Raw genomic sequence first — 22,026 nt, 5'->3', positions numbered from 1 at the left:
GTCAACATGTTAAGAATTCGTTAATAAATCGGATTGCCAACATGATAAGATATCGCTAGATCTATACAATAGGCATGACAATTTCATGCATGACTCATTAACCTGACATGAAACAACACGACCTATTAACGAATCATGTTGTTATCGAATCACCTATTAAAAATCCGTTAAGATAACGAGTTTAACATGACACAATACGTTTAGATAACATGCATGATGTATGTTTATCAGGTCTACCCATGACCATCCCCTTATAAATTCAAGAGTGTATTGATTTAAACAAGGAATACAGACTTACGTATTTATGCCGACCACGGAATCAAAATTATACAGTCGAACCTCGTAGTAATTAATACTGACCACACAATAACTTCCGTTCTCAACCCAACATCATCTGAATGCTCATCTTGCCATCATTTTCTTGCCTACAAATAGTGACGAAGTGTTGGATGCAAGAAAAAGCTGCGAAGAAATGGAGAGGAGGGTTCATGTTGTGGTGCTTCCATATCCAAGCCAAGGCCACATCAACCCTCTCCTGCAGTTTGCAAAACGCCTTGCCTCCAAGGCGTCAAAGCCACGTTGGCAACCACCACTTACACTCTCAACTCCATTCGTGTCCAAAACGTTGGCGTCGAGCCCATCTCTGATGGGTTCGACGAGGCCGGCTTTGCTCAAGCAGCGGATGAGGACACTTTCCTTCAGTCATTCAAAACCAATGGCTCAAGAACCCTATCGCAGCTCCTCCAAAAGTATGAAAGCTCCGATTTCCCTGTCAGCTGTATTGTGTGCGATTCATTTTTGCCGTGGGCTCTTGACGTGGCCAAGAAACATGGCGTCTATGGAGCCTCATTCTTTACCAACTCGGCGACTGTGTGCGTCATTTTTTCGTACATTTATCGCGGTTTGATTTCACTGCCGTGTAAGCTCGAGGACATGCCCTTGTTGGTTCCTGGCCTGCCTCCGCTCAACTTACCTGACCTGCCTAGCTTTCTTAAGAAGCCGGATAGTCACCCGGCTTACTTGAAGATGAAGCTGAATCAGTATCCTAACTTGGACAAGGCTGATTGGATCTTTGCAAACACATTTGAAGCACTCGAAGGCGAGGTAAGCAAATACTAGATAATTTAACTTATGTTTCTTGTCAAACGATTATGTCATATTATCATACCAAATTCTGTCGTTTTATCGTTAACGGAAAACATACGCATGTTTTCTTGTCATACTATCAACATTGAGTGCAAGTATTGATTTTATGTTAAAAAATGAAAGGCTGCGCGAGGAATATCAGAGCTCTGGCCTGTGAAGTTGATTGGCCCCATGGTGCCTTCAGCGTATTTGGATGGGAAGATTAAGGGGGATAGAGGATATGGAGCAAGCCTATGGAAGCCTCTCGGCGAAGAATGCGCCAAATGGTTAGAAGAAAAGCTACCCAAATCGGTCGTGTATGTTTCCTTCGGAAGCATGGTGTCTTTGAGCGCGACGCAGATGGAGGAGTTGGCACTGGGATTGAAAGAAAGCGGACTGCATTTCCTGTGGGTGATAAGAGAATCAGAACGCAGTAAGCTGTGCGATGGAATTGTCGACTCGACAAAGGAACAAGGTTTGATTGTGACATGGTGCAACCAGCTGGAAGCGCTGGCACATGAAGCAGTTGGGTGCTTCGTGACTCATTGCGGTTGGAATTCGATACTTGAAGGGCTCAGCCTTGGGGTGCCGATGGTGGCTGTACCGCAGTGGGCAGATCAGCTGACTAATGCTAAGTTTGTGGAGGAGATATGGGAGGTTGGAGTGAGAGCTAAGGAAGACGAGGAGGGGGTCGTGAGGAAAGAAGAGTTTGTCGGGTGCTTGAAGGAAGTAATGGAGGGAGAGAGAAGCAAAGACATTAAGAAGAATTCGAGTAAATGGCGGGAGATGGCTAAGAAAGAATTTAGTGAAGGGGGGAGCTCTAACAAGAGCATTGGTGATTTTGCTAGAGCATCTGCGGCTTGCTAATAAGAATGGAGAAGCAAAGGAGTTTATGAACGGCACAGATTAAACTAGTTTATGCTTCTTCCGAGCTTATTTTCTTATGGATCATAAGATTCACTCGTCAATATCATTGTTGTAAAAAGTTTAAAATCTATGAATATGAATTGCGCGTGCTTCTTTTTACATCAGTTTCGTCGCAACCTAGCTTTCTTATGCTATAACATCCTCATCAACATCTACGAGTGTGATTTTTCGGCAGACATACTACAAGTATAAAAATATAATCAGTCCCATCCCTTATATCATAACAAATATGTACTCAAATCATAATGAAGTTATTTAAGATGCAAGTTGTATTCTACTAACCTTGCCATTCTTAAGCGAGAACGCTCTCCACATTAGCTGATGAATCCTTGATTCTTCGCAAGGCAGCTGTAAAATCAAGAATGATAGAATCAAGCCCCATATGTAATAACCAATCTGTTTCAAATTGTGAGTTTTATAATTGCCACAGGCAGATCCGTTCCCCTGCCCGACGAACTGCAGCAACCAGGTCACGGTTAGATTCCGTATACATGCTAGTCAAAAGTCCATACTGACCAGCTCTGGCTGTGCGACCAACCCTGTGTATAAAGTCCACGGCGGAAGTAGCATAACCCGCCTGAAATGAGTAATTGATGCCAAGAGTTTCATGCTAATAAATACCCGATGAATACTTGAAACAGTATAAAAAACTCAGACACACCTGGATAACGTGTGATACATTTGGAATGTCAACGCCACGTGCGGCAGAATCAGTGCATGCGAAAATGCCACCTTTCTCTTGAAAATCAACCAATGTCTTTGCACGGTCTTCCAAGGAGCAATCTTTATGGTATTGGTAACATTCCATTCCAGCTCTCTTCAATATCTTTGCTACCGATTCCACAGCCTCAACAGTATTTGCAAACACCATTGTTCGGCACTGACCAGAAGCTGATCTCGTCTCAATTCCATGTTTCACATCCCTTATAAGTTCATCCACCTGAGTATCAAAAGTAACTTCAAATGAGTACTTTTGGATAACGTGTGATACATTTTGGTCCGTTGGATCATTCGTTAATCAAATGAGTACTTTTGGAGGAGCAGGATTATCTTCCTTTCTATTTTTATCTCCTTCTCATCCCTTCTCTCACAATTTTCGTTTTGTTTTTCTCTCTATATAAAAAAATCAATACAAAATATTAACGTGGTTTAACCGTAGCTATTTAAATAAGAGGAAGGAAGTGGGAGAGATATTAGAGTTTGTACTCAAATGAAGGAACATGTTTGTTCCTTATTATTGCCCCTGAGTCTTTTTGAGTTTCACTAACACATTATTACTAGACCTGGCAATTTCTTACCCGATCTGTTAATCTGATACGAAACGATACGAAAATAATGAGTTTCGGGTCAATTTGTTAAAGAGTGGGGTCTTTCTCGGGTAAACTGTTAACGAGTGAGGTCGTTATTGAGTAAACCGTTAACCTCTTTGGTTGTTATCGAATCATTCATTAAAAACACGATAAGATATCGTTGCCAGATCTAGACATGAGGTATGCCAATTTCTTGAATGATTTGTAAACCCGACACGAAACTACACACTCATTAACAAATCAGGTTTATTGGGTCACATGTCAATAACTTGTTAAAATAACAGATTTGACACGACACGACCCATTAAGATAACAAATATAATAAAAAAAATGGCATGAACACAAAAAACACCATCCTGGCTTAATTCACCTGATTGCCACCCATCAAAAACGAAGAACTGGTGTTTGATTGCCAAATGTCTTCTCCGTGACACGTGTCCTCCAACGATCAGGAAGTTCTTAGATAACGACCGCATCCAATCCCATAGAAGTAAAAACTGTAAAATTCCCGACGGCTTTTGTTGTAGAAGCCCTGGAAACAGCCAGAATAAACGTGACCAAGTCAAAGTAATGGCGCCAAAGGCAACCAGAAATCAAAGTCCGCCGTCCGATCCTCAGGGAATGTTCGCCGGAATGGTCGTCTTCTTAGTCGAAAACGGCGTTCAGAGTCGCCGTTTACAGGTCTGAAACTCACAGCTTCTCCACTCCATAACCCATGTTTTTTTTTTTTTTTTTCTTACTTTATGTTTTGAGAAATTGGTACATAAGATTTCAGATTTGGAAGCAAAAATTGGTCCAAATGGGGGCCTCCATTGAGGAACACTTAACCAAAAAGGTCACTCACATACTTGCTGTGAGCGCAAAAGCCCTCTTAGAACGAGTGGGCAGTGAGAAATTGGCTAATTTCAAAGGAGTGAGTAATTATTCACCGTTGATTTCTTCTAGTCTTTGTAATTAATTTTCAATTGGGTACTTTTGAAAAGTGTAATGCAGTATAATAATTCTTCAAAGTTCCAAACTTTGGGTGGTTTGCAGAGTGTTTTAGTTTATCAGTGGCTTGAGGACAGCTTGAGCTCAGGAAAATTGGTGTCTGAGGATTTGTATACCTCTAAAATTGGAAGCAGAAAAGTCTTCCAGTGATTATGTTTCGAGTGATGACGAAATACCAAAACCGAAAAAGAGAAGATCATCTTCTCCTGGTGATGAGTCGGTTCAGACCTCAATACCCAAAACCCACGAAGCCCCAAATAAGGATCAGGTTGCAGCATTGGAATCAACCGTGCCCTACAGCCCACCTGATTTAAATAGGAACATAACCGAGATTTTCGGGAAACTTATCAATATATATAGAGGTGGGGCTTATGTAACATCTATTTGTTTGCTTTGCATTTTGGTTCTTCAGGATTCTGATGTTGTGTGGTTGTTTCATGTGTTGAAATTAAAGCCTTGGGTGATGACCGAAGATCATTTAGCTATTACAAGGCTATAGCGGTTATAGAGAAGTTACCTTTCAAGATTCAAAGTATGGACCAAGTTAAGGACCTACCCAACATTGGAAAGTCAATGCAAGATCATGTAAGTCAATGCGCATGATATAGGTTTGTATGAGGAGGATATATTAGCTTAATTTCAATCTTTGAATATGTTTGTGCAAAGTACATGTCACTAGGTGTCTTTTGTGAAGCCGTGAGCCTTCTGAAATATGGTCAATGTTTCCATCACAAACGGATTGTTAGGGTGAGAAATTGTTTAAGTCTTCAACTTCAAGCTTCCTATTCTGAGAATATGCAGATTACTTCTCAGTGTGGAATGGTGAGTTTTTTTAGTTTGTCCACTTGATAACAGAAGCTGTTGATCTGTGATTGCAGATTCAGGAGATCGTGACTACTGGGAAGTTATCCAAGTTGGAGCACTTTGAAACAGATGAAAAGGTGTTGGAAAGATCCTCAGTAAATTTATGATTTCAGTATTATGCTGCTAATTTGAAATCTGAACTCTTATGTCATATAAATTGTAAATACACTACTTCACTTATGATTTATGTTTATGGGTGTGTACGTGTGTAATATACATACATGTATATATGATAAGGAGATGTTATATCTCATCTATATCAAACGCAATATTTGAGCTAATTCCGAGTCCACAACTTCATTTCGTTATTGTATTGACGGTTCTGGTTTCTCCTTTCGGTTAATGGATTGCAGGTACGAACAATCGCCTTATTTGAGGAAATTTGGGGTGTTGGTCCAGCTACCGCACTGAAATTATACGAGAAAGGATACCGCACATTAGATGATTTGAAGAATGAAGATTCATTAACTAAATCACAGAGGTTGGGGTTAAAATATTATGATGATATCAAACAGAGGATCCCACGTCACGAGGTCTAATTATAATGATGTTTCCTGATTTCTATGCTGACTTGAGTTCTTTTTACCCACAAAAATTGGTACTTTTTATATTCAACAGGCTGAAGAGATGGAGCGCCTTCTACAGAAAGCCGGAGAGGAAGTTTTGCCTGGGGTAAGCATAATTACGTTTGATTCAACTTCTATGTGAGGCAACAAAGAACTGGTGTAATAGAGAGAATGAACTTAACTTCAGTTTGCATATTCATGCTGGTGTTAAACAGCTGCCATATTGTGGAATTAATTGAGCCAAATGAATCTATGCTTTTATAATCCCTTATTTAGGTACGACTGTTATGTGGATCAATATAACAGCCATTGACGCATTCCTTAAAAGCATTAGTCTTGCACACAATTACAGCATTGGCTTCCATTCTAGTTTGTGGCCTTAAGTTTTGTACTACACGTAGGTGGTCATTGTATGTGGAGGCTCGTACAGACGTGGGAAAGCTTCTTGTGGGGATCTGGATGTTGTAATTACGCATCCTGATGGAATGAGGTATGAAAGCCGTAATTTCTCATCCCTTTATTTTCTTTGCACTAAGAAATACTGATATGCATGTTTCTTAAGATCATAATGTAGTCGTTTTCTTACTATACTAGTCAAGTTCCTGGTTTTAATTTTGGAAAGTTTGACGTACTTTGGTCTGTGTTTTCAGTCACAAAGGCTTTTTACCAAAGTTTGTAAAGCATTTAAAGGATATGAAGTTCTTAAGGGAGGATTTGGTTTTCAGTACCCATAGTGAGGAGGTAACATGATTCTTTTCTCTGTTTATGCGTTTCTTTTCACGACTTAGCAATGTACATATGTCAGTGTTACAGACACGGGGTTACAAACTGAATTCAGGTTTCCACCTACTAGTTGAGTGGTGGTAACTGTAAGAAGATTTGGTTTGTGTCGAGTCAAATGCTGCAAAAAGTATTTATACGTGTCTTAGTTGTTTTAATATAGAATCATCTGACTTCAGAAAGCATAGCCAATGTAATGTCTGCATAACCCTAATGTGTTTCTTGGTTTATTATTCCATGTTATTATAATGCACTTTCCGTGGTTTATAATTGCTTGCATTAACTTCTTTATTCAATAACGTGAGCAGGGTACTGATTCTGGCGTCGACACATATTTCGGGCTTTGCACATATCCTGGACAAGAGCTGCGGCATCGCATAGATCTTAAGGTTTTTGTTGGTGATATTTATTTCATTTTCATTACTAGAAACATTTAGCAGCAGTTATTTTTTCTCTAAATTTTATCGCCTTACGGTAATATAGGCACTCAAATCACATATTCGTACACTTACACTATTGTAGTATATCCCTCCTCTTGGGGGCATAACGGCCTGCTTTGGGTGATTGTTTTTATACTACATGCTTTGCTTTTATAGGTCTACCCACGGGAAATATATGCTTTTGGACTAATAGCTTGGACGGGGAATGATGTATTGAATCGGAGGTTTGTTTACTTTATTGACTTCTACACTATGTTAAGCATAGTTTCTCATATTTGAAGCATGCTCAAATTAGAGGGAAGAAGAAACATTGTTGATTTGTTAGTCTCGTAGTTCTATAAACAGAATGTTCAGGACTCATTGACGCCATGGTTTCGAGAACATTCTCCGTATCATTTCTCTCATACCCGTTGGGCAGTATTTGTATACAATTATCATTTGAATCCTTGTTTTCTGATGTGCCATATTAAGGTAATTGTCATTCGCAAGTATGCTAAGCCGAAAAGTTTGTAAATCCTATCTATGAATGCAGGTTGAGATTACTAGCTGAATCTAAAGGATTCCGGCTTGATGACACAGGGCTGTTTCCAGCCACGCAGGGCTCTTCTGGCGGTAAACGGGTAAAGGCCTGCTGTTTTTTGGGATCTTTCGACCACACTTTGCATCTCTTTCACGGTTCGCTTAGTGCCTGCTTGTATCATTTCTGTTTCAGGGAGCGAGGGCTAGCGCAAGCTTGAAGTTTGATACAGAAAAGGAGGTGTTTGATTTCCTCGGGTTTCCTTGGCTCGAACCGCAAGAGAGAAATCTGTGAAATGTGTAAATGTTTTGTACGAGTTGTTTATTCCTGTTGACATAGGATCCCTTGTAAATCGTGTAGCTCTTTTGTTACTTAAAGATGAGTAAGAACTTCTACTCAAAATTCTTAGTTTTTTAATTACAGAGCTTTATGCTTATGATTAGAACTGTTCATACTATGCATCATTCTGTAAAGATCATCTCTGCAAAAAATACGTTAAAATTAAGGTCGTTTAGTCAATGTATTGTAATAAATACATAGACGATTCGTAATGCTTTTATCAATACCGTTCATTTGTTTTTAAACAATTTGATGGCTAAACGGTCTTTGTTTTAATTGATTTTTTGCAGAGACGATCTTTATAGGATGATTTATAATATGAATATTTTTTTTAATTATAAACATAAAATTCTATAAATTGATAACGAAAAATTTTGAGAAATTTTGAGTAATAGTTCCTACTCATCTTTAAGTAGTCAAGTATTGTTCGTAAAATATTGTTATTCCTTGAAAGAATTCAATAGTCACATGTTCTTTATTCCAAATTAACCCCTTGGGACTGGGGGCTCAATTGCAAATTCGAAACAGTTAGAGGCCCTTGTGAGAAATCCAAATCCCACAATTCCACGAGTACATACGGCATAAGGTTTTAGTGGAGGTTTTAGATAAGAGAAGAAGGAAAGAGATGAGCTGGGCAACTGCAGCTCCGCTTCTATCACTACCTCCTCCTAAGCTTCACTCTTCCCCTTCCTTCCTCTCTTCTTCTTCGTCTTCGATTTCGAGTGTTAGGGTTTCAAAAAGCAGTAGTATACATTTTTCTTCTGCTTCGCCATTTTTGTCCTCAGAAAAGCACCAGATATGCAGAGCAGCGGGCGAATACAAATTTCCCGACCCAATTCCTGATTTCGTTGATGCCGTAAGATTTTTCTTCTTTTTTTTTTTTATTTAAAATTTTAAGAATTAGTAGTCATTTTTCTCATAAAGATTTGATTTTTATTCGATTTCTGGGTGTTTTTTTTTTTTGGGTGCAGGAGACAGAAAAGTTCAGGACCCATCTGCTGAACAAGCTCTCCAAGAAAGAAATGTATGAAGACTCTGTCGAAGAAATCGTAGGCATATGCACTGAGGTACTTCAACGGCTTTCCGATTTAAACTTGCATCAATCTATCTTTTTAGACTCTTTAAATTGCTGAATGTCTATGTTATGGCAACCAAAATATGTTACATCATGTTATAGCTACCAAAATATGTTCATCACATTGTTGTCTTTCGGGTGGCTCGGCCTGAACTTGGGTATTTCAATTAAATTAGACTAATGTTCTGGCCGCCGTTTGATGAACTTATTAAAATCCGAGACGATGGACCAAAACAAAAATGCAGGATTTAAGCAGAGTTCATTCAGAACAAAAATGCAGGATTTGCATGTTACGGTCTCTGGATAACAGATAACAGAACTACTTTGTGAATCATTTCTTAGGTGGCTTCTGCTGCATACAGATTTTAAATACTTTAAAATCCGCTTCTGCTGCGTATGGATTTTAGATACTTTATATCATCTCTAGGGGTAAGATTCCTGTTGATTTGTTGGAGTGTATAGGCACTAAACTATTTTCCCTCTGATGATTCTTGTCGACAGATATTCAGTACTTTCTTGCACACCGAGTATGGTGGTCCTGGGACACTCTTGGTGGTTCCGTTCATTGACATGGCCGATACTCTAAATGAACGGGGATTACCTGGAGGCCCCCAGGCAGCTCGTGCGGCAATCAAATGGGCGCAAAATCATGTTGACAAGGACTGGAACGAATGGACTGGCGGTGATGAAAGTTAACAGGAAGCTCAAGCTCTTGTTATGCAAGGTTGTTTCGTTGTAGTTTGCTAGTTTAAGGATAGATGATAGAGTTGGTCAAGTAGTTTTGGTATCTGTTGTACTTGCAAAACTGATGGCAAGGGAAATTTGGAAGTGTATTAGTTGCTTTTGTTGCAACATTATGCTGTGAATCTGTTCCTGAGGTCTATCAATGAAAAGCTGTTCCTTCTGCCTTATGGTCCCGTAATCTTCTATTATTCGGTGTTGAAATTCGCATATTTGTTTTGAATGTTTTTCGTAAATCCAAACGCTTAATCCAGTTTAATCGAAATCATCTTTCTCCGCAAATGAGTTCACTCGCTGATTTGTTCTCGTTGGAAAACTTCGGAGTATCTTGGATAAGGCCAGCTAGAACCCGACTCTAGCCTTGGATTTCAGGTTGATTCTTGAGCCACTCTCACTTAATGACGTGCAAAGACCTTAGTCATGACTAATTTTTCGTATCGCCAGTTGTATACAATCATGTTTATCTTTGTCAACTGCCAATAGTTCCTCTCTTGGACGAACTCAGGGTAAAGGGTCTGGAAAGATAAAACAAAGAATAAAACAATTTGCAATGGAGTCCCACATCGATCAGGAGAAGCACACCAACCATCCAAGACGTATTACATAATGCTTCTCCAGCTGTTTGTTTCAATCACGGAGCCGTGTGGTGTGCACAAAGCGAACTATTCTTTCGCCTTTTACTAAAGAATACCGTGTGCGCGCTGCTAATATCGGCATACGCCTATTTTTTAAGGGGTACCTTAACTTTAAAGTGCCCTTCAATTACAGTCCAGTGTTTGTTTCTAAAATGCGATTAGTGCAATGTGGAATGGTTCTATCCAGTTTTCCATTTAAGTCTGGAGTAATGGTCTTTTAAAATAATGGTCTTTTAAGATGGTATTTTGAAGATTTGGAAGTGTTTTCACACAATTGAAAACGTTTTTAATAAAAATGTTCTTGGAATCAATCTTTAGTAAAAATGCAAACAAATTTTGAAAAAGTATTTGAAGTGCTTCTTAGAAAAAGCACATAGAAAGGATTTCAAGTGTTTTTGGAACCCAAGATCATTTTCTTTAGAGTAAACTGTCGATTTAGCCCCTAAACTTTCACTTAGCTTTCGAATTACCCCTTGAACTTTTCTATTGGAAAATTAAGGACTCAAACTAATTTTTTTGCCCATTTTTTCATATATTCCATCCATATTTCTGTTAAGTGAAACCATGTGTACAACATGTGAAGGTAATTAAGTCATTTCACTCTTAAAAATTATTAAAAAAACTGAAAAAAAAAAATTCCCTCTTTTTTTTCCCGCTAATTCCTATCCTCGATTTTATTTTCCCATGTCATTCTTATGCATGAGAAATGACATATGGTGTTATTATCTTCATAAGTAGCTATGTCTTTTTCTTGAAGCATGTACTACCATTTTTTATTTTCTCTAACAAATTAATAATTTGACAAATACTCATGGTGTTATTGTCTCCAAAATAATGCATTAATATAAGAAATATGTTCATAATACTCTTAAAAAATGCTCAAGATAATTACATATTTTTCATAATATCATAATAATCCCAATACAATTCCACAAAATAATCGTTAAAAAGTTAGAAAACATGACACCCTGGATTGAAACCATATTATCCTGTCGACATTGGTTTGTGGATAGATCGGGACACCACAACGACAATGCGTTATTAGTTTGGCAGCCGCATTAGCGTCCCGAGTGCAGTCGACGCGAAATTACGAGTAATATATCATTTTAAGACAATGCTACTCAGTTTGACACTTCCAAAAGCACTTGAGTGAAACCAAGTAACACATTCATAAAACTGATTACAAATCCGGGGGAGCTCGATCCATCAGCTCTTCCCTATCAATGAAACGCTCCAGCAGCTCTTTCTCTTGCAAAACCAAGCAATCTTCGGACTTGCCACCGATGTCGTAGCGCCGCTTGGCAACGTAATCATAGATCATCTCTCTCAGAGGAGTCGGGATCACCATGAAAGCACTCAAAGCAGAGTAAGGGAGAGGCAAGCAAGACAATACTCTCAATGCAGCTGCAGAATCATGTCAAATGAAATTTCAAAAGATGGAGTACGACAGGGTCGCTATAATCTAAAGCTAATGCTGAGAGATTCTAACCAGTAGAGCCTTGGTGGTAAAGCCCCGGGCCTTCGACGAACAAAAATCGACGAAGAACGTCCTCTCGATCAAGACCACACAATCTCAGGTAAGGCTCGGCAGCTTCCGATTGGACGCAGCAGAATTTGATCTTCCTGTACTTGTCTGCTTTGATCACCCACTTCACCCCTGTTTGCAACGACATTTCAGACCAAGACCCAATTTCCCCATTCGGATCAAATTGAAAACCCTAGAAATTCAAAGGGGAAATGGGATTTCTGAAATACCTCCATGGCACAGATGGCAGACCCCATCGTACACCACGACGCCTGGCTGAAGGATAGTGGGTAGCATGATCTTCGCCGCCGCGGAAGCAGTCGGGTTAGAGTAGATGGGCACGTCGTCATCTTCTTCTTCGCCCATGTCAGCGAGGTCGGCAGCTGTGCTCGAAACGATGTCCTGCGGAAACGGTGTTTTGGAAGAAAATAGACATTTAAACGAAGGAGATGGAGAAGAAAGTGAAGCTCTTGTTTTTGTAAGTTTCGGCAGCAATCTGATCAGCCTTGCCGCCGTCATCTTTGGCTCTGGTTTTTGAGGGGTTTTAGCGGCGGCACCGGCTGTCGTTCAAGAGTTTATGTTCCCATCACTAAATTGAAGAAAGAAAAAGGGTTCGCATCATTTTTAGGGCCATGCCTTCCTTGGTCCCCAAGTTACGGGCTTCAAAATTTAACTCAATTTGTTCGTTTTCGCATATTAAGACGTAGCTATATTGACTGATATGCTTTTCTAAATGTTTTCAAATATGAATCCTCTTTCTTTGCGGTTTGAAAAGTTATGGGCTTCAAAATTTAACTCAATTTGTTCGTTTTCGTATACTAAGACATAGCTACATTAACTAAAACGGATATGCTTTTCTAAATGTTTTCAAATATGAATCCTCTTTCTTTGCGATTTGAATTAGTTTAATGTAAAATTTCGTTAGTATACATAAATGTTATTTGTCTAACTTGACGATCATTTTAATCACTTTAATGTTATTTGGATGGAATAACCGTAAATTAAGCTAGTTGGCCAGACAGCATGTTCACCTCTTTGTACTCAAATTGGAATGTACAAACATTTATTTAGGCATCGAGATGGACATTAGAAGATTACATGCAAGTATTGTACATATAAATAGGGTAGATAAATCACATTGTACCTGCTTATAACACTGAATTTTGTAACATCGAAAGGAACCTGAGGTTGAAAGCTTTGTCCAATTACAACAAATGAATTGATTACAAGCAAATAGTTCGTCGTATAAATGGTAGGAAAAGCACATTGTATCTGCTTTTGTTTAATGAAAGGATGATAACTGGTTAGGCGAATCGAACTTCACATTAGGCTTGACCTTTTCTGTATGCTGAGGCTTCCAAGTCCCATCTTTGCGGGGTGCGAGTTTGCAAAACTGAATTTCCCTTTGCATCACGAGTTATATGACCGCGGGCGCCGCTCCCCGGCTCTACCTTGAAAGATAGAAACGTTAGCAGATGGGGAATGGGGGTAGGTTTCTCAGCTGAAATCATTCCTGTGCTGCTAATTAATGCCACATGAACCACATAGTAGCAAAGCACCACCGAAGCCACACTGGTCGTCATACACACAGCTGGAAGGCCAAAGATCCTGAACTTATCAGGGTCTAATCTTTGAAAAGCTCAGTCACCTGCACCAACACTGAACTTGAGGACAACGAGCAACAAAATTCGTAATGATCATATTAACTTTCTGTTTGATATCAACGCGAAAATACCCAGCAGTAGACCATGCTTTAAACTACTTCCCAAACTCCTCCTCTTGGACTTGACCGTCTGCATAGCAAACAGATAATGATAAATTAAATTGGTTGGCCAGATGACCGTGTGCAGATTGAAACCTTATAAATGCAAAATTCAGATTTGAAAGCCTCACCGCTAAGACGGACTGCCAAGTTTGCTTGAGCATCTGCCTCCGAATTTTGTTCCTTTGGAAGTCAAGAAAATGTCAAAACTTCATAACCATCCCCAATGAGGTGGTAAATTAGTGGGTCTGGGACAGATGAGCAATTAACAAGAAGTGCAACCCATAACCCACAAAATTATCGTATAACACAAAATATAAACAGAACCAACTTCACCCACCCTGAGAACATGACTGATCTGGAACGAGACAAATTTATCCTTCAGTTCCTTCACCTCTTCACACAAATCAGACATGTTTTGGTTTCGGACCTTCCATAATCCCTGAACCTGTTCCCATAACAACCACAGTTACACACTTGCCGAACAAAAGGAGCTGACAACTACATATAAGGAAGAAAAGGTCCTTTAAGAAAGTACAACACTACACAGCTTCTTTTCAAGCTTAAAGACCGAAACAGAATATGCATCAAATCAAATTTTCTTTTTCAAAATCAATCAAGACAAGAGCAACCTAAAGATGATGGCATTGGCATTTAAGAACATCAACCAGTATATGCAGGTTAGTGACTGAATTTGCTAAAAACCGTTTTAGACCAGCAAAAGTACGCCAATGGATAACAATTCAAGACAACCAAATATAAGATAACAAGGTCATTAACAGACCTGCATACAGACGAGCTTGGAGTCACCCTTGATACGAATCTTAGTAAAACCTTTCTTAAGAGCATATTTTAGCCCTAGAATCAGAGCTCGGTACTCAGCAACATTATTGGTTCTAACACCAAGACCTTCATGAATTTTACAAATCTACAGAAAAAGAATGGTCAGAGAGAAGATTTTTCATGTGTTTAAATATAGACAAACCCCTTAGGAAAAATACTTACCAAACTTCCATCATCAGCTCGCAACACAGCTCCAGCACCCGCTAGTCCAGGATTTCCTTTTGATGCACCATCAAACTCAAGAATACAAGACTCCTAAAAATATGACATGACCACAAAATCAATTGAGGAAATCCCAAAAAGAGGCATAGTAGTTCATATATGTAATATCTAAATAATAAAAAATATAGAAATATTTTTCCAACCATCAAACATCGCCAAATATTCAACTTACAGTGTCCAAGGGTAGCGATTCAGTGAATTGTTCTATTTCGACATGCTTTCTGAATTGATCTTCTAATATGGAAGTTGAACCAATTACTTCCTGCAAAGCATCGAAATGTGTAGTAGAGACTAAAGCAGCCAAATCAATGAAAACCAAAACAATTAATAATACAAAACAAGCCTAACATTTGAATAGGGATAAATAGGGAAAAAAATTACACAACGGCTAGAAACACACAACATAACATATCATTATTGTACATAACGAAATAGTAACACTGAAAAAAAACACCAAATTTTCCAGTAGATACTCGAAATTTCAGAAATAAGGTAGTAATGACATGTCGAAGACATCTATTGTTCTTCATTTTCTTGAACAAGGGTATTCCAGTTCAGAGATAGCTATGATTCTGAACTTACCACATTTTCCGACCCAGGCACTTCATGGGGTCTCTTTTCGGATGCATCCAGCGCAGATGTTTCATCTTTTGAAGATGTTGGATCCTAAAACGAGAAAGACGACAACATAATCCTACACCACTACAAAGCCAATCCATAAAAACAATAGCATCTCTTGGGCAAAATTACATTGTTATGTCACTTGAGACCAAGTAAAGCAACTCAAAACTCGCACAGACAACTACTATGCCATCAATTACAAGTTCATATCGAAATGGGAAGGCGAAAAACTTCGCCTTTTGGAATTGCAAAACAGAAGTAACAAGTGGAACTCTTACTTGACAAGGGCAATGCAGAAGCTTGCCGAAAAGATCGCCCTTCAAATCCTCAGCTCTGATGGTGTAAATTGCGTTCTTAAGTCCAAACGAAACGAGATAATCTTCAGTTTCCTCAGTCAAAGAGTACCCTTTGTACACACTAACGGGAGGATCAAATATCTACCACAATTCAAAAATTCAAAAATAAATAGGTAATAATATTGAAATTAAACCACATTTTAATTCATTCAACCCAGAAAAAAAAATAAATAAATAAAATTATGAGATTACCGAAGAACCAAGCTGGGCCTGGCAATCGCTGAAGCTCTTATAAACACCGACGATATCCCCTTTGCGAACTACATAAAAGGCGTCTTTTTCCGGTTCAGTAACCGGTTCGGGTCCGGAATTTCTCCGCGAATGAAGCGACGTCGTCTTGCTGCTGCTGCTGCTTTCGCTTCGAGAGGAGTAGAGCTGGACATGGAATTTCGTTGATTCTAAGTTGATAGACTTAATCCCAATCGGACGGTTGAATTTTGTTCTCCAGGGAAGAGGTGCGCATAGAGAAGAACTCGCCGCCGCGACGAAGCAGGACTTGGTTCTGAAAATGGCGGTTGTGTAGGACGAAACTTGAGACAAGCAGTTCATCACAATTACCGGAGGACGATGGATTGTAAAAGTTTCGGAAAACAGAGAGGCCACAGGGCCCGGAGGCAGAGCAGATAGAGAAGGATATGGGTTTTTGACTGGGCCGCCTCGCTACAGACACAAGTCGCAAATAGGGGTTTGTCGGCAACGGCCCAGTTTTATGAAAAAAAAAAATACACAAAAACTGATTAGGAGAGCAGCTTACATAATACTAATATAATGTGATCGTGACATTTCATGTCATATTATTTCATATAAGTTATTCGTCTTGAATAGATCGCCCATCTCGCAAAACTTAGCGTAACCCTACACTAAAATCTCACTTAAATCAATTGACAATACATCGATAATAGATGTCTGTTCTTTAATAAAAACGAATTGTTGATTGTTTATGAATTAGCCTCAACGATTTATGTAGTATACACTTTGCCTCAATAACTTGGATGTTGTCTTATGTAGTCCAGCCTAGGAAATAGTTTGACTTTTTAAACAATTAAAAATGCGTTGATAATAGACGTTTGTTCTTTAATAAAAACGAATTGTAGATTGTTTTTTAATTAGCCTCAACGATTTATGCAGTATATACTTTGCCTCAATAACTTGGATGTTGTCTTATGTAGTTCAGCCTACGAAATAGTCCGACTTTTTAAACAATCTTCACTGTTCGATTTTTTTGAGTCAATCTTAGTAGTCAGTTACTGTTGAAGAAAAATTGCAGTAATTTTCCTTTTAGGTGTAGCCAAACTGGGTAGGGGTGTAGGAAGAGTGGCGCCACTCTACCCGAAGACGGAATCCCCTACTCGTAGTTTAGAGTAGATTAGAATATTCTATATAATATAGAAGGAAAGAGGGGGAAGAAGAGCAAATTTCATTCATACATTTGCACTTTGCGGTTTACAGTCCCACACTACCACTCCATGTTCTCATACAATGGCCTGGTCAGCTATCTCCCTTTGAAGCCAAAACAGCTTCTTTGGACCCATATTTTGCGAACACGTCACCAAGCACAGCCTTCTCCTTCACCTTCAACCTACAGCACGAGCAACGAACTTGATGTAATTTTATCCTAAAGAAAGAACAGACTGAAAAAATTTCAGTAAATATGCAGCTGAAGCTGATTACCTCTTGGCGGATCCGCCGACCGTCAACTTTGGAACCTTCACTGCTTTTTGTTTCACATTAAGCTTATTCTTCTTCTTATTCTTAGGCGAGCTTTCGCCTTTCCCTTTCACAGCTGGCTTTTGTCCGGGAAGCTTCTCTTCTTTTGCTTTGACAAGTAGCTGCTTCGAGGAGGATGAACCTGCTGATAAAGACTCGGATTCAGTCCTTGATTCCATGCTATCTCTATCTCCACCATCTAGGTCTGAGCCACTGATATATTCCAAATTCTCTATAGCATCTTCCAGTTCAGATTCATCGAGTTCAAAATCAGAGCCGTCGTATTCATCAACTATGGTCTCCTCCCATGTCTCCTGGGAAGAATCATCCAAGTCAGAATCAGCTTTCTCATCTTCCAATTCAGAAACAGTTAGTTCACGAGCAGTATGGTTATCCGAAGAGTGTTCCATGACGTCTTCCAGTTCTGGTCCAACAATCTCAACATCAGAGCCCTCATATTCATCAAGGGTAGTCTCCTCCAATGCGTCCATGGAAGATTCATCCGAGTCAAAATCAGCTTTATCATCTCCTTCCAATCCAGAAACAATTAGTGGGAGAGCACCACGGTTATTTGTTGATTGTTTCTGATCCAAATTCGGCTGTGGCGTATCTACCAGCTCACATTTTATCTGCTTTTGAATTTTACCAAACGTAACATTCTGCGAAGAAAACATCTCTACAAACCTGCCATGTAGAAAAACCAATCAACTCGTATAATAGAATACCGGCATTGTAATAAAACTTGGACCACAATGCATACAATCAAGATTCAAAGGTAAATGCCGATATGCATATGCTTGATAGTACTCTCAACTCTCAATATTCATACTTAAAACGGAGCCCTGTCCTGCATTTTACAACCACACCTATCCACATAGATCGAAAACTTCCGCACCCTTCTAGTCAATCACTACCCTTCTTCATGTTTCATTTTTAACAAAACGATATTCTAAACTAATATATCTACGGCGAAGGGATTCAAAGTCGCATTCTCAAATTAGAATTCCATTCCATAAACCCTAAACCCTAAACCATACACATACCTAGTTGCATCGATCTCGGACTTGAAATGAACAAAAGCAAAACCCTTGCAAATGGGGTCCTTAGTCTTCTTGTTTCCGGAAACCGCGGGGTTTATACTAATCAAACCCGGAACCACCTTGAAAGCCGAGCTCAAATCCCTGTGTATGTTCTTCTTCTTCGGAAGATTCATCACCCGCACTCTAACTCCATCCGGAACCGCACCAACACCTGCAAATTCACGTGCAGTAAAAATTGAAGTAAAAGGATTAAAATTTGAGTGCAAAATTGGACCCAATGGAGAAAAAGGCCAGACTTTTGCTGCTGTTCTTGCTTTGGTCTCCCTTCGAATTCGCCTTTTCGGAGAGCCTGGCGAGATTACTCTCGGCCTGTGCTTTCTTACTCTTCTCAATTTCTTCGAGCAGCTTCTCTTCAATCGAAATGTCGTACTCTTTGCCTTCTCCGAACCCCCGCGGCTTCCTCTCCAGCCACTTCTTCATCTTCCCAAACGGCACAAACGCGTCTTCGTCATCGTCTTCCTCCTCACCATCGAACACGTCATCAGAGCCGTCCAATTCCAACTCCTCGTCATCATCAGAGTCGTCGTCCGTTACAACGCCGCCTCTCCGTTGCCTTTTCTGGGAGGAGACTCCCGAACCGCTACTTCTCCTGGCGTGGACGGCGAGAAACCCGAGATGCACGCCCCGAATGGGAGGGAGGAAGAAGCTGGTTTTGAAAATGGCTGTGGGGAGCGAGGAAGAAGAAGTAGATGGGAGGGGAAAGACGGCGAAGCCCAATTGGGATTTGTGTGGCGGGAACGAGATGGCGGCGGCGAGAAGGGATTTGGAAGTGCAAGGAGGTGGAAACCTGCCGGTGCTTATCATCTTTGCCGCTCAGTCGCCTTTTCCTGTTCCTCTCTCTCTCTCTCTCTCTCTCTCTCTCTGCTAACCGAGTAACTGAGCAACTGGATTAATTCATCAACCGCTTTGATATTAACCACAATAAGTGTGCATTAATAAAATAAATTGGGAAACAAAGTCAACCTGGTTTCGTGGTGTAGTTGGTTATCACGTCAGTCTAACACACTGAAGGTCTCCGGTTCGAACCCGGGCGAAGCCATGAATTTTAATAATCTCAATAATTTTTAGTTTTCCTCTTTGGAGGTTTTGTTCAGTTGGGCTGGGTTTAGAGCAAATGAATTATTGACTGAGTTTGGTCGCTCTTTCATACCCAACCAATTGAAATTGAAGGCCCATTGACTGTTTAAGTATAATTTAGATTAATTTTGAATTTGAAGTGGTTCTTGCTCTATATGTTTATTAGATTCACATCCCTTTTTTTTTTTTTTTTTTTTTTTTTTTTTCTTAGTCCAGGATTAGATTCACATATTTCATTGGTCAACAATACAATTAAAATATCCTGCTTCAAATAGTTAGGTGTCTAATTTAGTGTAAATTATCGATTGTACAAAATAATCAGTCTACTAAACTGATGTATGGTGATATTTATACCGAAATATGAGAAATCCTCAAAGCTTGTTGAATGAATAATATGAAGATGCCAAAAATTACTTTAAAGTACTACATCAGAACATATATTCACTAAGAATCCTAATTGAAAGCAAAATCAAAATTAAAATTCCAAAAACACCCTCAATTTTAAATTGCAGTTTTGACCTAGTAAATGATAGGATTCGGCCTTAAAAATATCATATCGAAGCTTGGAGTTCAAACGTTCAAAACTTGAACTTCGCTCTTTACATTTGTTAAGGTGCTCTTCAATCCACTGTGTCATCTGTTCTACATCACAAACGAAGCCTCAAAACCCAGTTCATGCAGTAGCCATTCTTGAATGGTGACAACGTAAACCACCAAGTGCCTTTCTCAAGGCTTGTTAATTTCTAAGATGTTAAGTCTTCCTTGTTTAGCATGTTGGCAACGTTGAGTCGGCTCATTATTTTAGTTGAACAAAACACAGAAGTCAGTATCAAGCATGGACTTGGCAATAGGAAAATAGAACAAGACGCTCCCCGGGGGCTGAGGGTCATGGTCATGGTTCCAGCTCCTATTTCCAAACATGTTTTCTTGTTGGCATTAGGTATTAGGTAAGTGAGAGCTTTCCATCGCTCTCTAATCTAGAAGTATCAACTGATTGACGTTTTAGTTGAACATATGAATATGATTGATAATTCATATACTAAATAGTTATAAATGACAGCTGAGAGTCCCATAATTTCCTATTTCTTTCCTATTATTTTTTACTGTTTATCTGAGAAATCGGTTAAAATGATCATAAATCAAATCTCTGTTGTTTGACTGATCAAAATCAAATAGAAACGACATATTGGTTGAATATGGTTGACGTAACGGTAACATATTGATGAAATAACTATCACATGTCAACGATAGGCGGAACACTAATCATTTCAAATGAAAGCTGGTTTTGGCCTTCCTTATCCAATATCCACCAAGCAAGTTAACAACTAAGTATTATAGTAACACTACTAGCTATTTTCATTATTTAATTTTCTTACTATATATCAAGCATGAGAAGAGTTGTAACCAAGGACAATCCGGTTTTGTCAGTTGCATGACAAAGATGCAACTTCTGAATCCATTATTTTGGCATATGGGGCTTTGTCCCCATCAACTCAAATATAAGTTCAAATAAATCAAGGCAGCATAATTGATCTACTACCTAGTTCTAGCCACTTCACAAAGAAGATAGATTGTTAATCAAATGATGTTATGTTAAGTTTTTGAGTCATTCTATATTGTTCAGCGCACATGTGTTAAGTCATTTAGATAAGACAGTGTGCGCTTTTTTTTTGTATTCGACTTTGAGTTTTCACTTTAGAAGTTTAGAATAGAATATTGTCGTGTGAAAGCAAAAAATAAAACCCCATATGGTTCAATTAGTGGAACTAAACTTCAAATGTCCAATGGAACTTGTGTCAATCTCAATCTTCCCCATTGACCAAAAGTTCTAAAGGAAGTTTATTATGGGTCGTATAGAGTGTTTGAGAGTCTAAAACTAAAAGCATAGCTAAGAAAGGAACTGATACCAGAAAGCAAAATCACTAATACTCATTTGATTTTTATTTAACTTTATCTAATTAATTAATTTCAGCATCAATGAAGTTTATTCATTCAAAATCTAGCTTAGTCTGCACTCCTAACAACAAAAAAGAAAGAAGGGAAAAATAAAGGCCTTCCTCCAATTATCTGTCTGACTGGCAGATAATACAAGGCCGAAGTGAATAACAAGGAGAAAAAATCAAAAGCAAAAAAACAGTGCTGATCCCACTTTGTATTTAACTAACAATTTTAGAACATGTCATGGGGGCAGCGGATTTGGACACATACACAGGGCTAGCAGACTAGCAGTGGTACCTATGAGGCTGTAACCTTGCCCAATTTATAGATAGGAAGAGAGATTTTTTAGTGCAACCGACCACAGGGTGGTAAACCACATGTCGTTATACAATTAGAAGATTTTTTTTTTAAGTCTCACTTCAATTATATGATGACATGTGGCGTAGAATTCCGTGTTTTGGTCACATTGAAAAATCTTTCTATAAGGAAAATAAGGTGTACAAATATCATTAGATTTTTTTTCTCACGCAAACACGGAGAACCTTGCATGCAACTGATGATATTAC

The 22,026-nt window shown here is 39.0% G+C and overlaps 6 protein-coding genes and 2 non-coding genes across 8 annotated transcripts; 5 read left to right on the top strand and 3 right to left on the bottom strand.

Annotated features, from left to right (window-relative positions):
- The first annotated feature begins 373 nt into the window (after nucleotides 1-373).
- Nucleotides 374-2,094, top strand: LOC125477756 (UDP-glycosyltransferase 74B1-like). The gene is given in 3 exon segments (XM_048585181.1): nucleotides 374-563; nucleotides 566-1,104; nucleotides 1,270-2,094. Coding segments are annotated over 3 exon segments (1,353 nt in total). The 5' UTR covers nucleotides 374-472; the 3' UTR covers nucleotides 1,993-2,094.
- An 84-nt stretch (nucleotides 2,095-2,178) lies between these two features.
- On the bottom strand, nucleotides 2,179-2,923 carry LOC125477715 (DEAD-box ATP-dependent RNA helicase 22-like). The gene is made up of 4 exons (XM_048585127.1): nucleotides 2,714-2,923; nucleotides 2,510-2,629; nucleotides 2,335-2,400; nucleotides 2,179-2,232 (listed from the first exon to the last, which is right to left on the bottom strand). The coding sequence occupies exons 1-4, from the start codon at nucleotides 2,921-2,923 to the stop codon at nucleotides 2,179-2,181; spliced, it is 450 nt and encodes a 149-aa protein (XP_048441084.1).
- Nucleotides 2,924-3,864: 941 nt separating this feature from the next.
- On the top strand, nucleotides 3,865-7,976 carry LOC125477776 (DNA polymerase lambda). The gene is given in 14 exon segments (XM_048585228.1): nucleotides 3,865-4,043; nucleotides 4,138-4,275; nucleotides 4,398-4,466; nucleotides 4,468-4,714; nucleotides 4,807-4,937; nucleotides 5,231-5,293; nucleotides 5,570-5,749; nucleotides 5,835-5,888; nucleotides 6,184-6,272; nucleotides 6,433-6,523; nucleotides 6,871-6,951; nucleotides 7,159-7,226; nucleotides 7,535-7,622; nucleotides 7,715-7,976. Coding segments are annotated over 14 exon segments (1,509 nt in total). The 5' UTR covers nucleotides 3,865-3,932; the 3' UTR covers nucleotides 7,814-7,976.
- A 137-nt stretch (nucleotides 7,977-8,113) lies between these two features.
- Nucleotides 8,114-9,837, top strand: LOC125477777 (protein PLASTID REDOX INSENSITIVE 2, chloroplastic-like). Its single transcript, XM_048585229.1, has 3 exons — nucleotides 8,114-8,714; nucleotides 8,830-8,925; nucleotides 9,435-9,837. Exons 1-3 carry the CDS (start codon nucleotides 8,484-8,486, stop codon nucleotides 9,627-9,629), a joined length of 522 nt encoding a protein of 173 aa, XP_048441186.1. The 5' UTR covers nucleotides 8,114-8,483; the 3' UTR covers nucleotides 9,630-9,837.
- A 473-nt stretch (nucleotides 9,838-10,310) lies between these two features.
- Nucleotides 10,311-10,429, top strand: LOC125477884. The gene has a single exon (XR_007258755.1). It is a non-coding gene; the product is annotated as a U5 spliceosomal RNA (small nuclear RNA).
- Nucleotides 10,430-11,185: 756 nt separating this feature from the next.
- Nucleotides 11,186-16,238, bottom strand: LOC125477714. The gene is made up of 13 exons (XM_048585126.1): nucleotides 15,831-16,238; nucleotides 15,561-15,719; nucleotides 15,244-15,327; nucleotides 14,834-14,923; nucleotides 14,602-14,694; nucleotides 14,381-14,524; nucleotides 13,937-14,044; nucleotides 13,728-13,779; nucleotides 13,597-13,627; nucleotides 13,171-13,442; nucleotides 12,065-12,403; nucleotides 11,799-11,966; nucleotides 11,186-11,713 (listed from the first exon to the last, which is right to left on the bottom strand). Exons 1-13 carry the CDS (start codon nucleotides 16,185-16,187, stop codon nucleotides 11,490-11,492), a joined length of 2,121 nt encoding a protein of 706 aa, XP_048441083.1. The 5' UTR covers nucleotides 16,188-16,238; the 3' UTR covers nucleotides 11,186-11,489.
- Nucleotides 16,239-17,038: 800 nt separating this feature from the next.
- LOC125477840 lies at nucleotides 17,039-19,322 on the bottom strand. The gene is made up of 4 exons (XM_048585341.1): nucleotides 18,682-19,322; nucleotides 18,389-18,596; nucleotides 17,310-18,029; nucleotides 17,039-17,217 (listed from the first exon to the last, which is right to left on the bottom strand). The coding sequence occupies exons 1-4, from the start codon at nucleotides 19,247-19,249 to the stop codon at nucleotides 17,127-17,129; spliced, it is 1,587 nt and encodes a 528-aa protein (XP_048441298.1). The 5' UTR covers nucleotides 19,250-19,322; the 3' UTR covers nucleotides 17,039-17,126.
- Nucleotides 19,323-19,410: 88 nt separating this feature from the next.
- On the top strand, nucleotides 19,411-19,484 carry TRNAV-AAC. Its single transcript has one exon. It is a non-coding gene; the product is annotated as a tRNA-Val (tRNA).
- The last annotated feature ends 2,542 nt before the right edge of the window (nucleotides 19,485-22,026 follow it).

Source organism: the organism of the source record quoted next, unplaced genomic scaffold (genome assembly GCF_019419815.1).
Source record: "Pyrus x bretschneideri cultivar Hongxiangsu unplaced genomic scaffold, Pyrus_bretschneideri_v1 Contig22, whole genome shotgun sequence".
NCBI lineage: Eukaryota > Viridiplantae > Streptophyta > Magnoliopsida > Rosales > Rosaceae > Pyrus > Pyrus x bretschneideri.
Note: the sequence above shows the minus strand (reverse complement) of the source record. Positions and strands in the feature narration are given on the sequence as shown.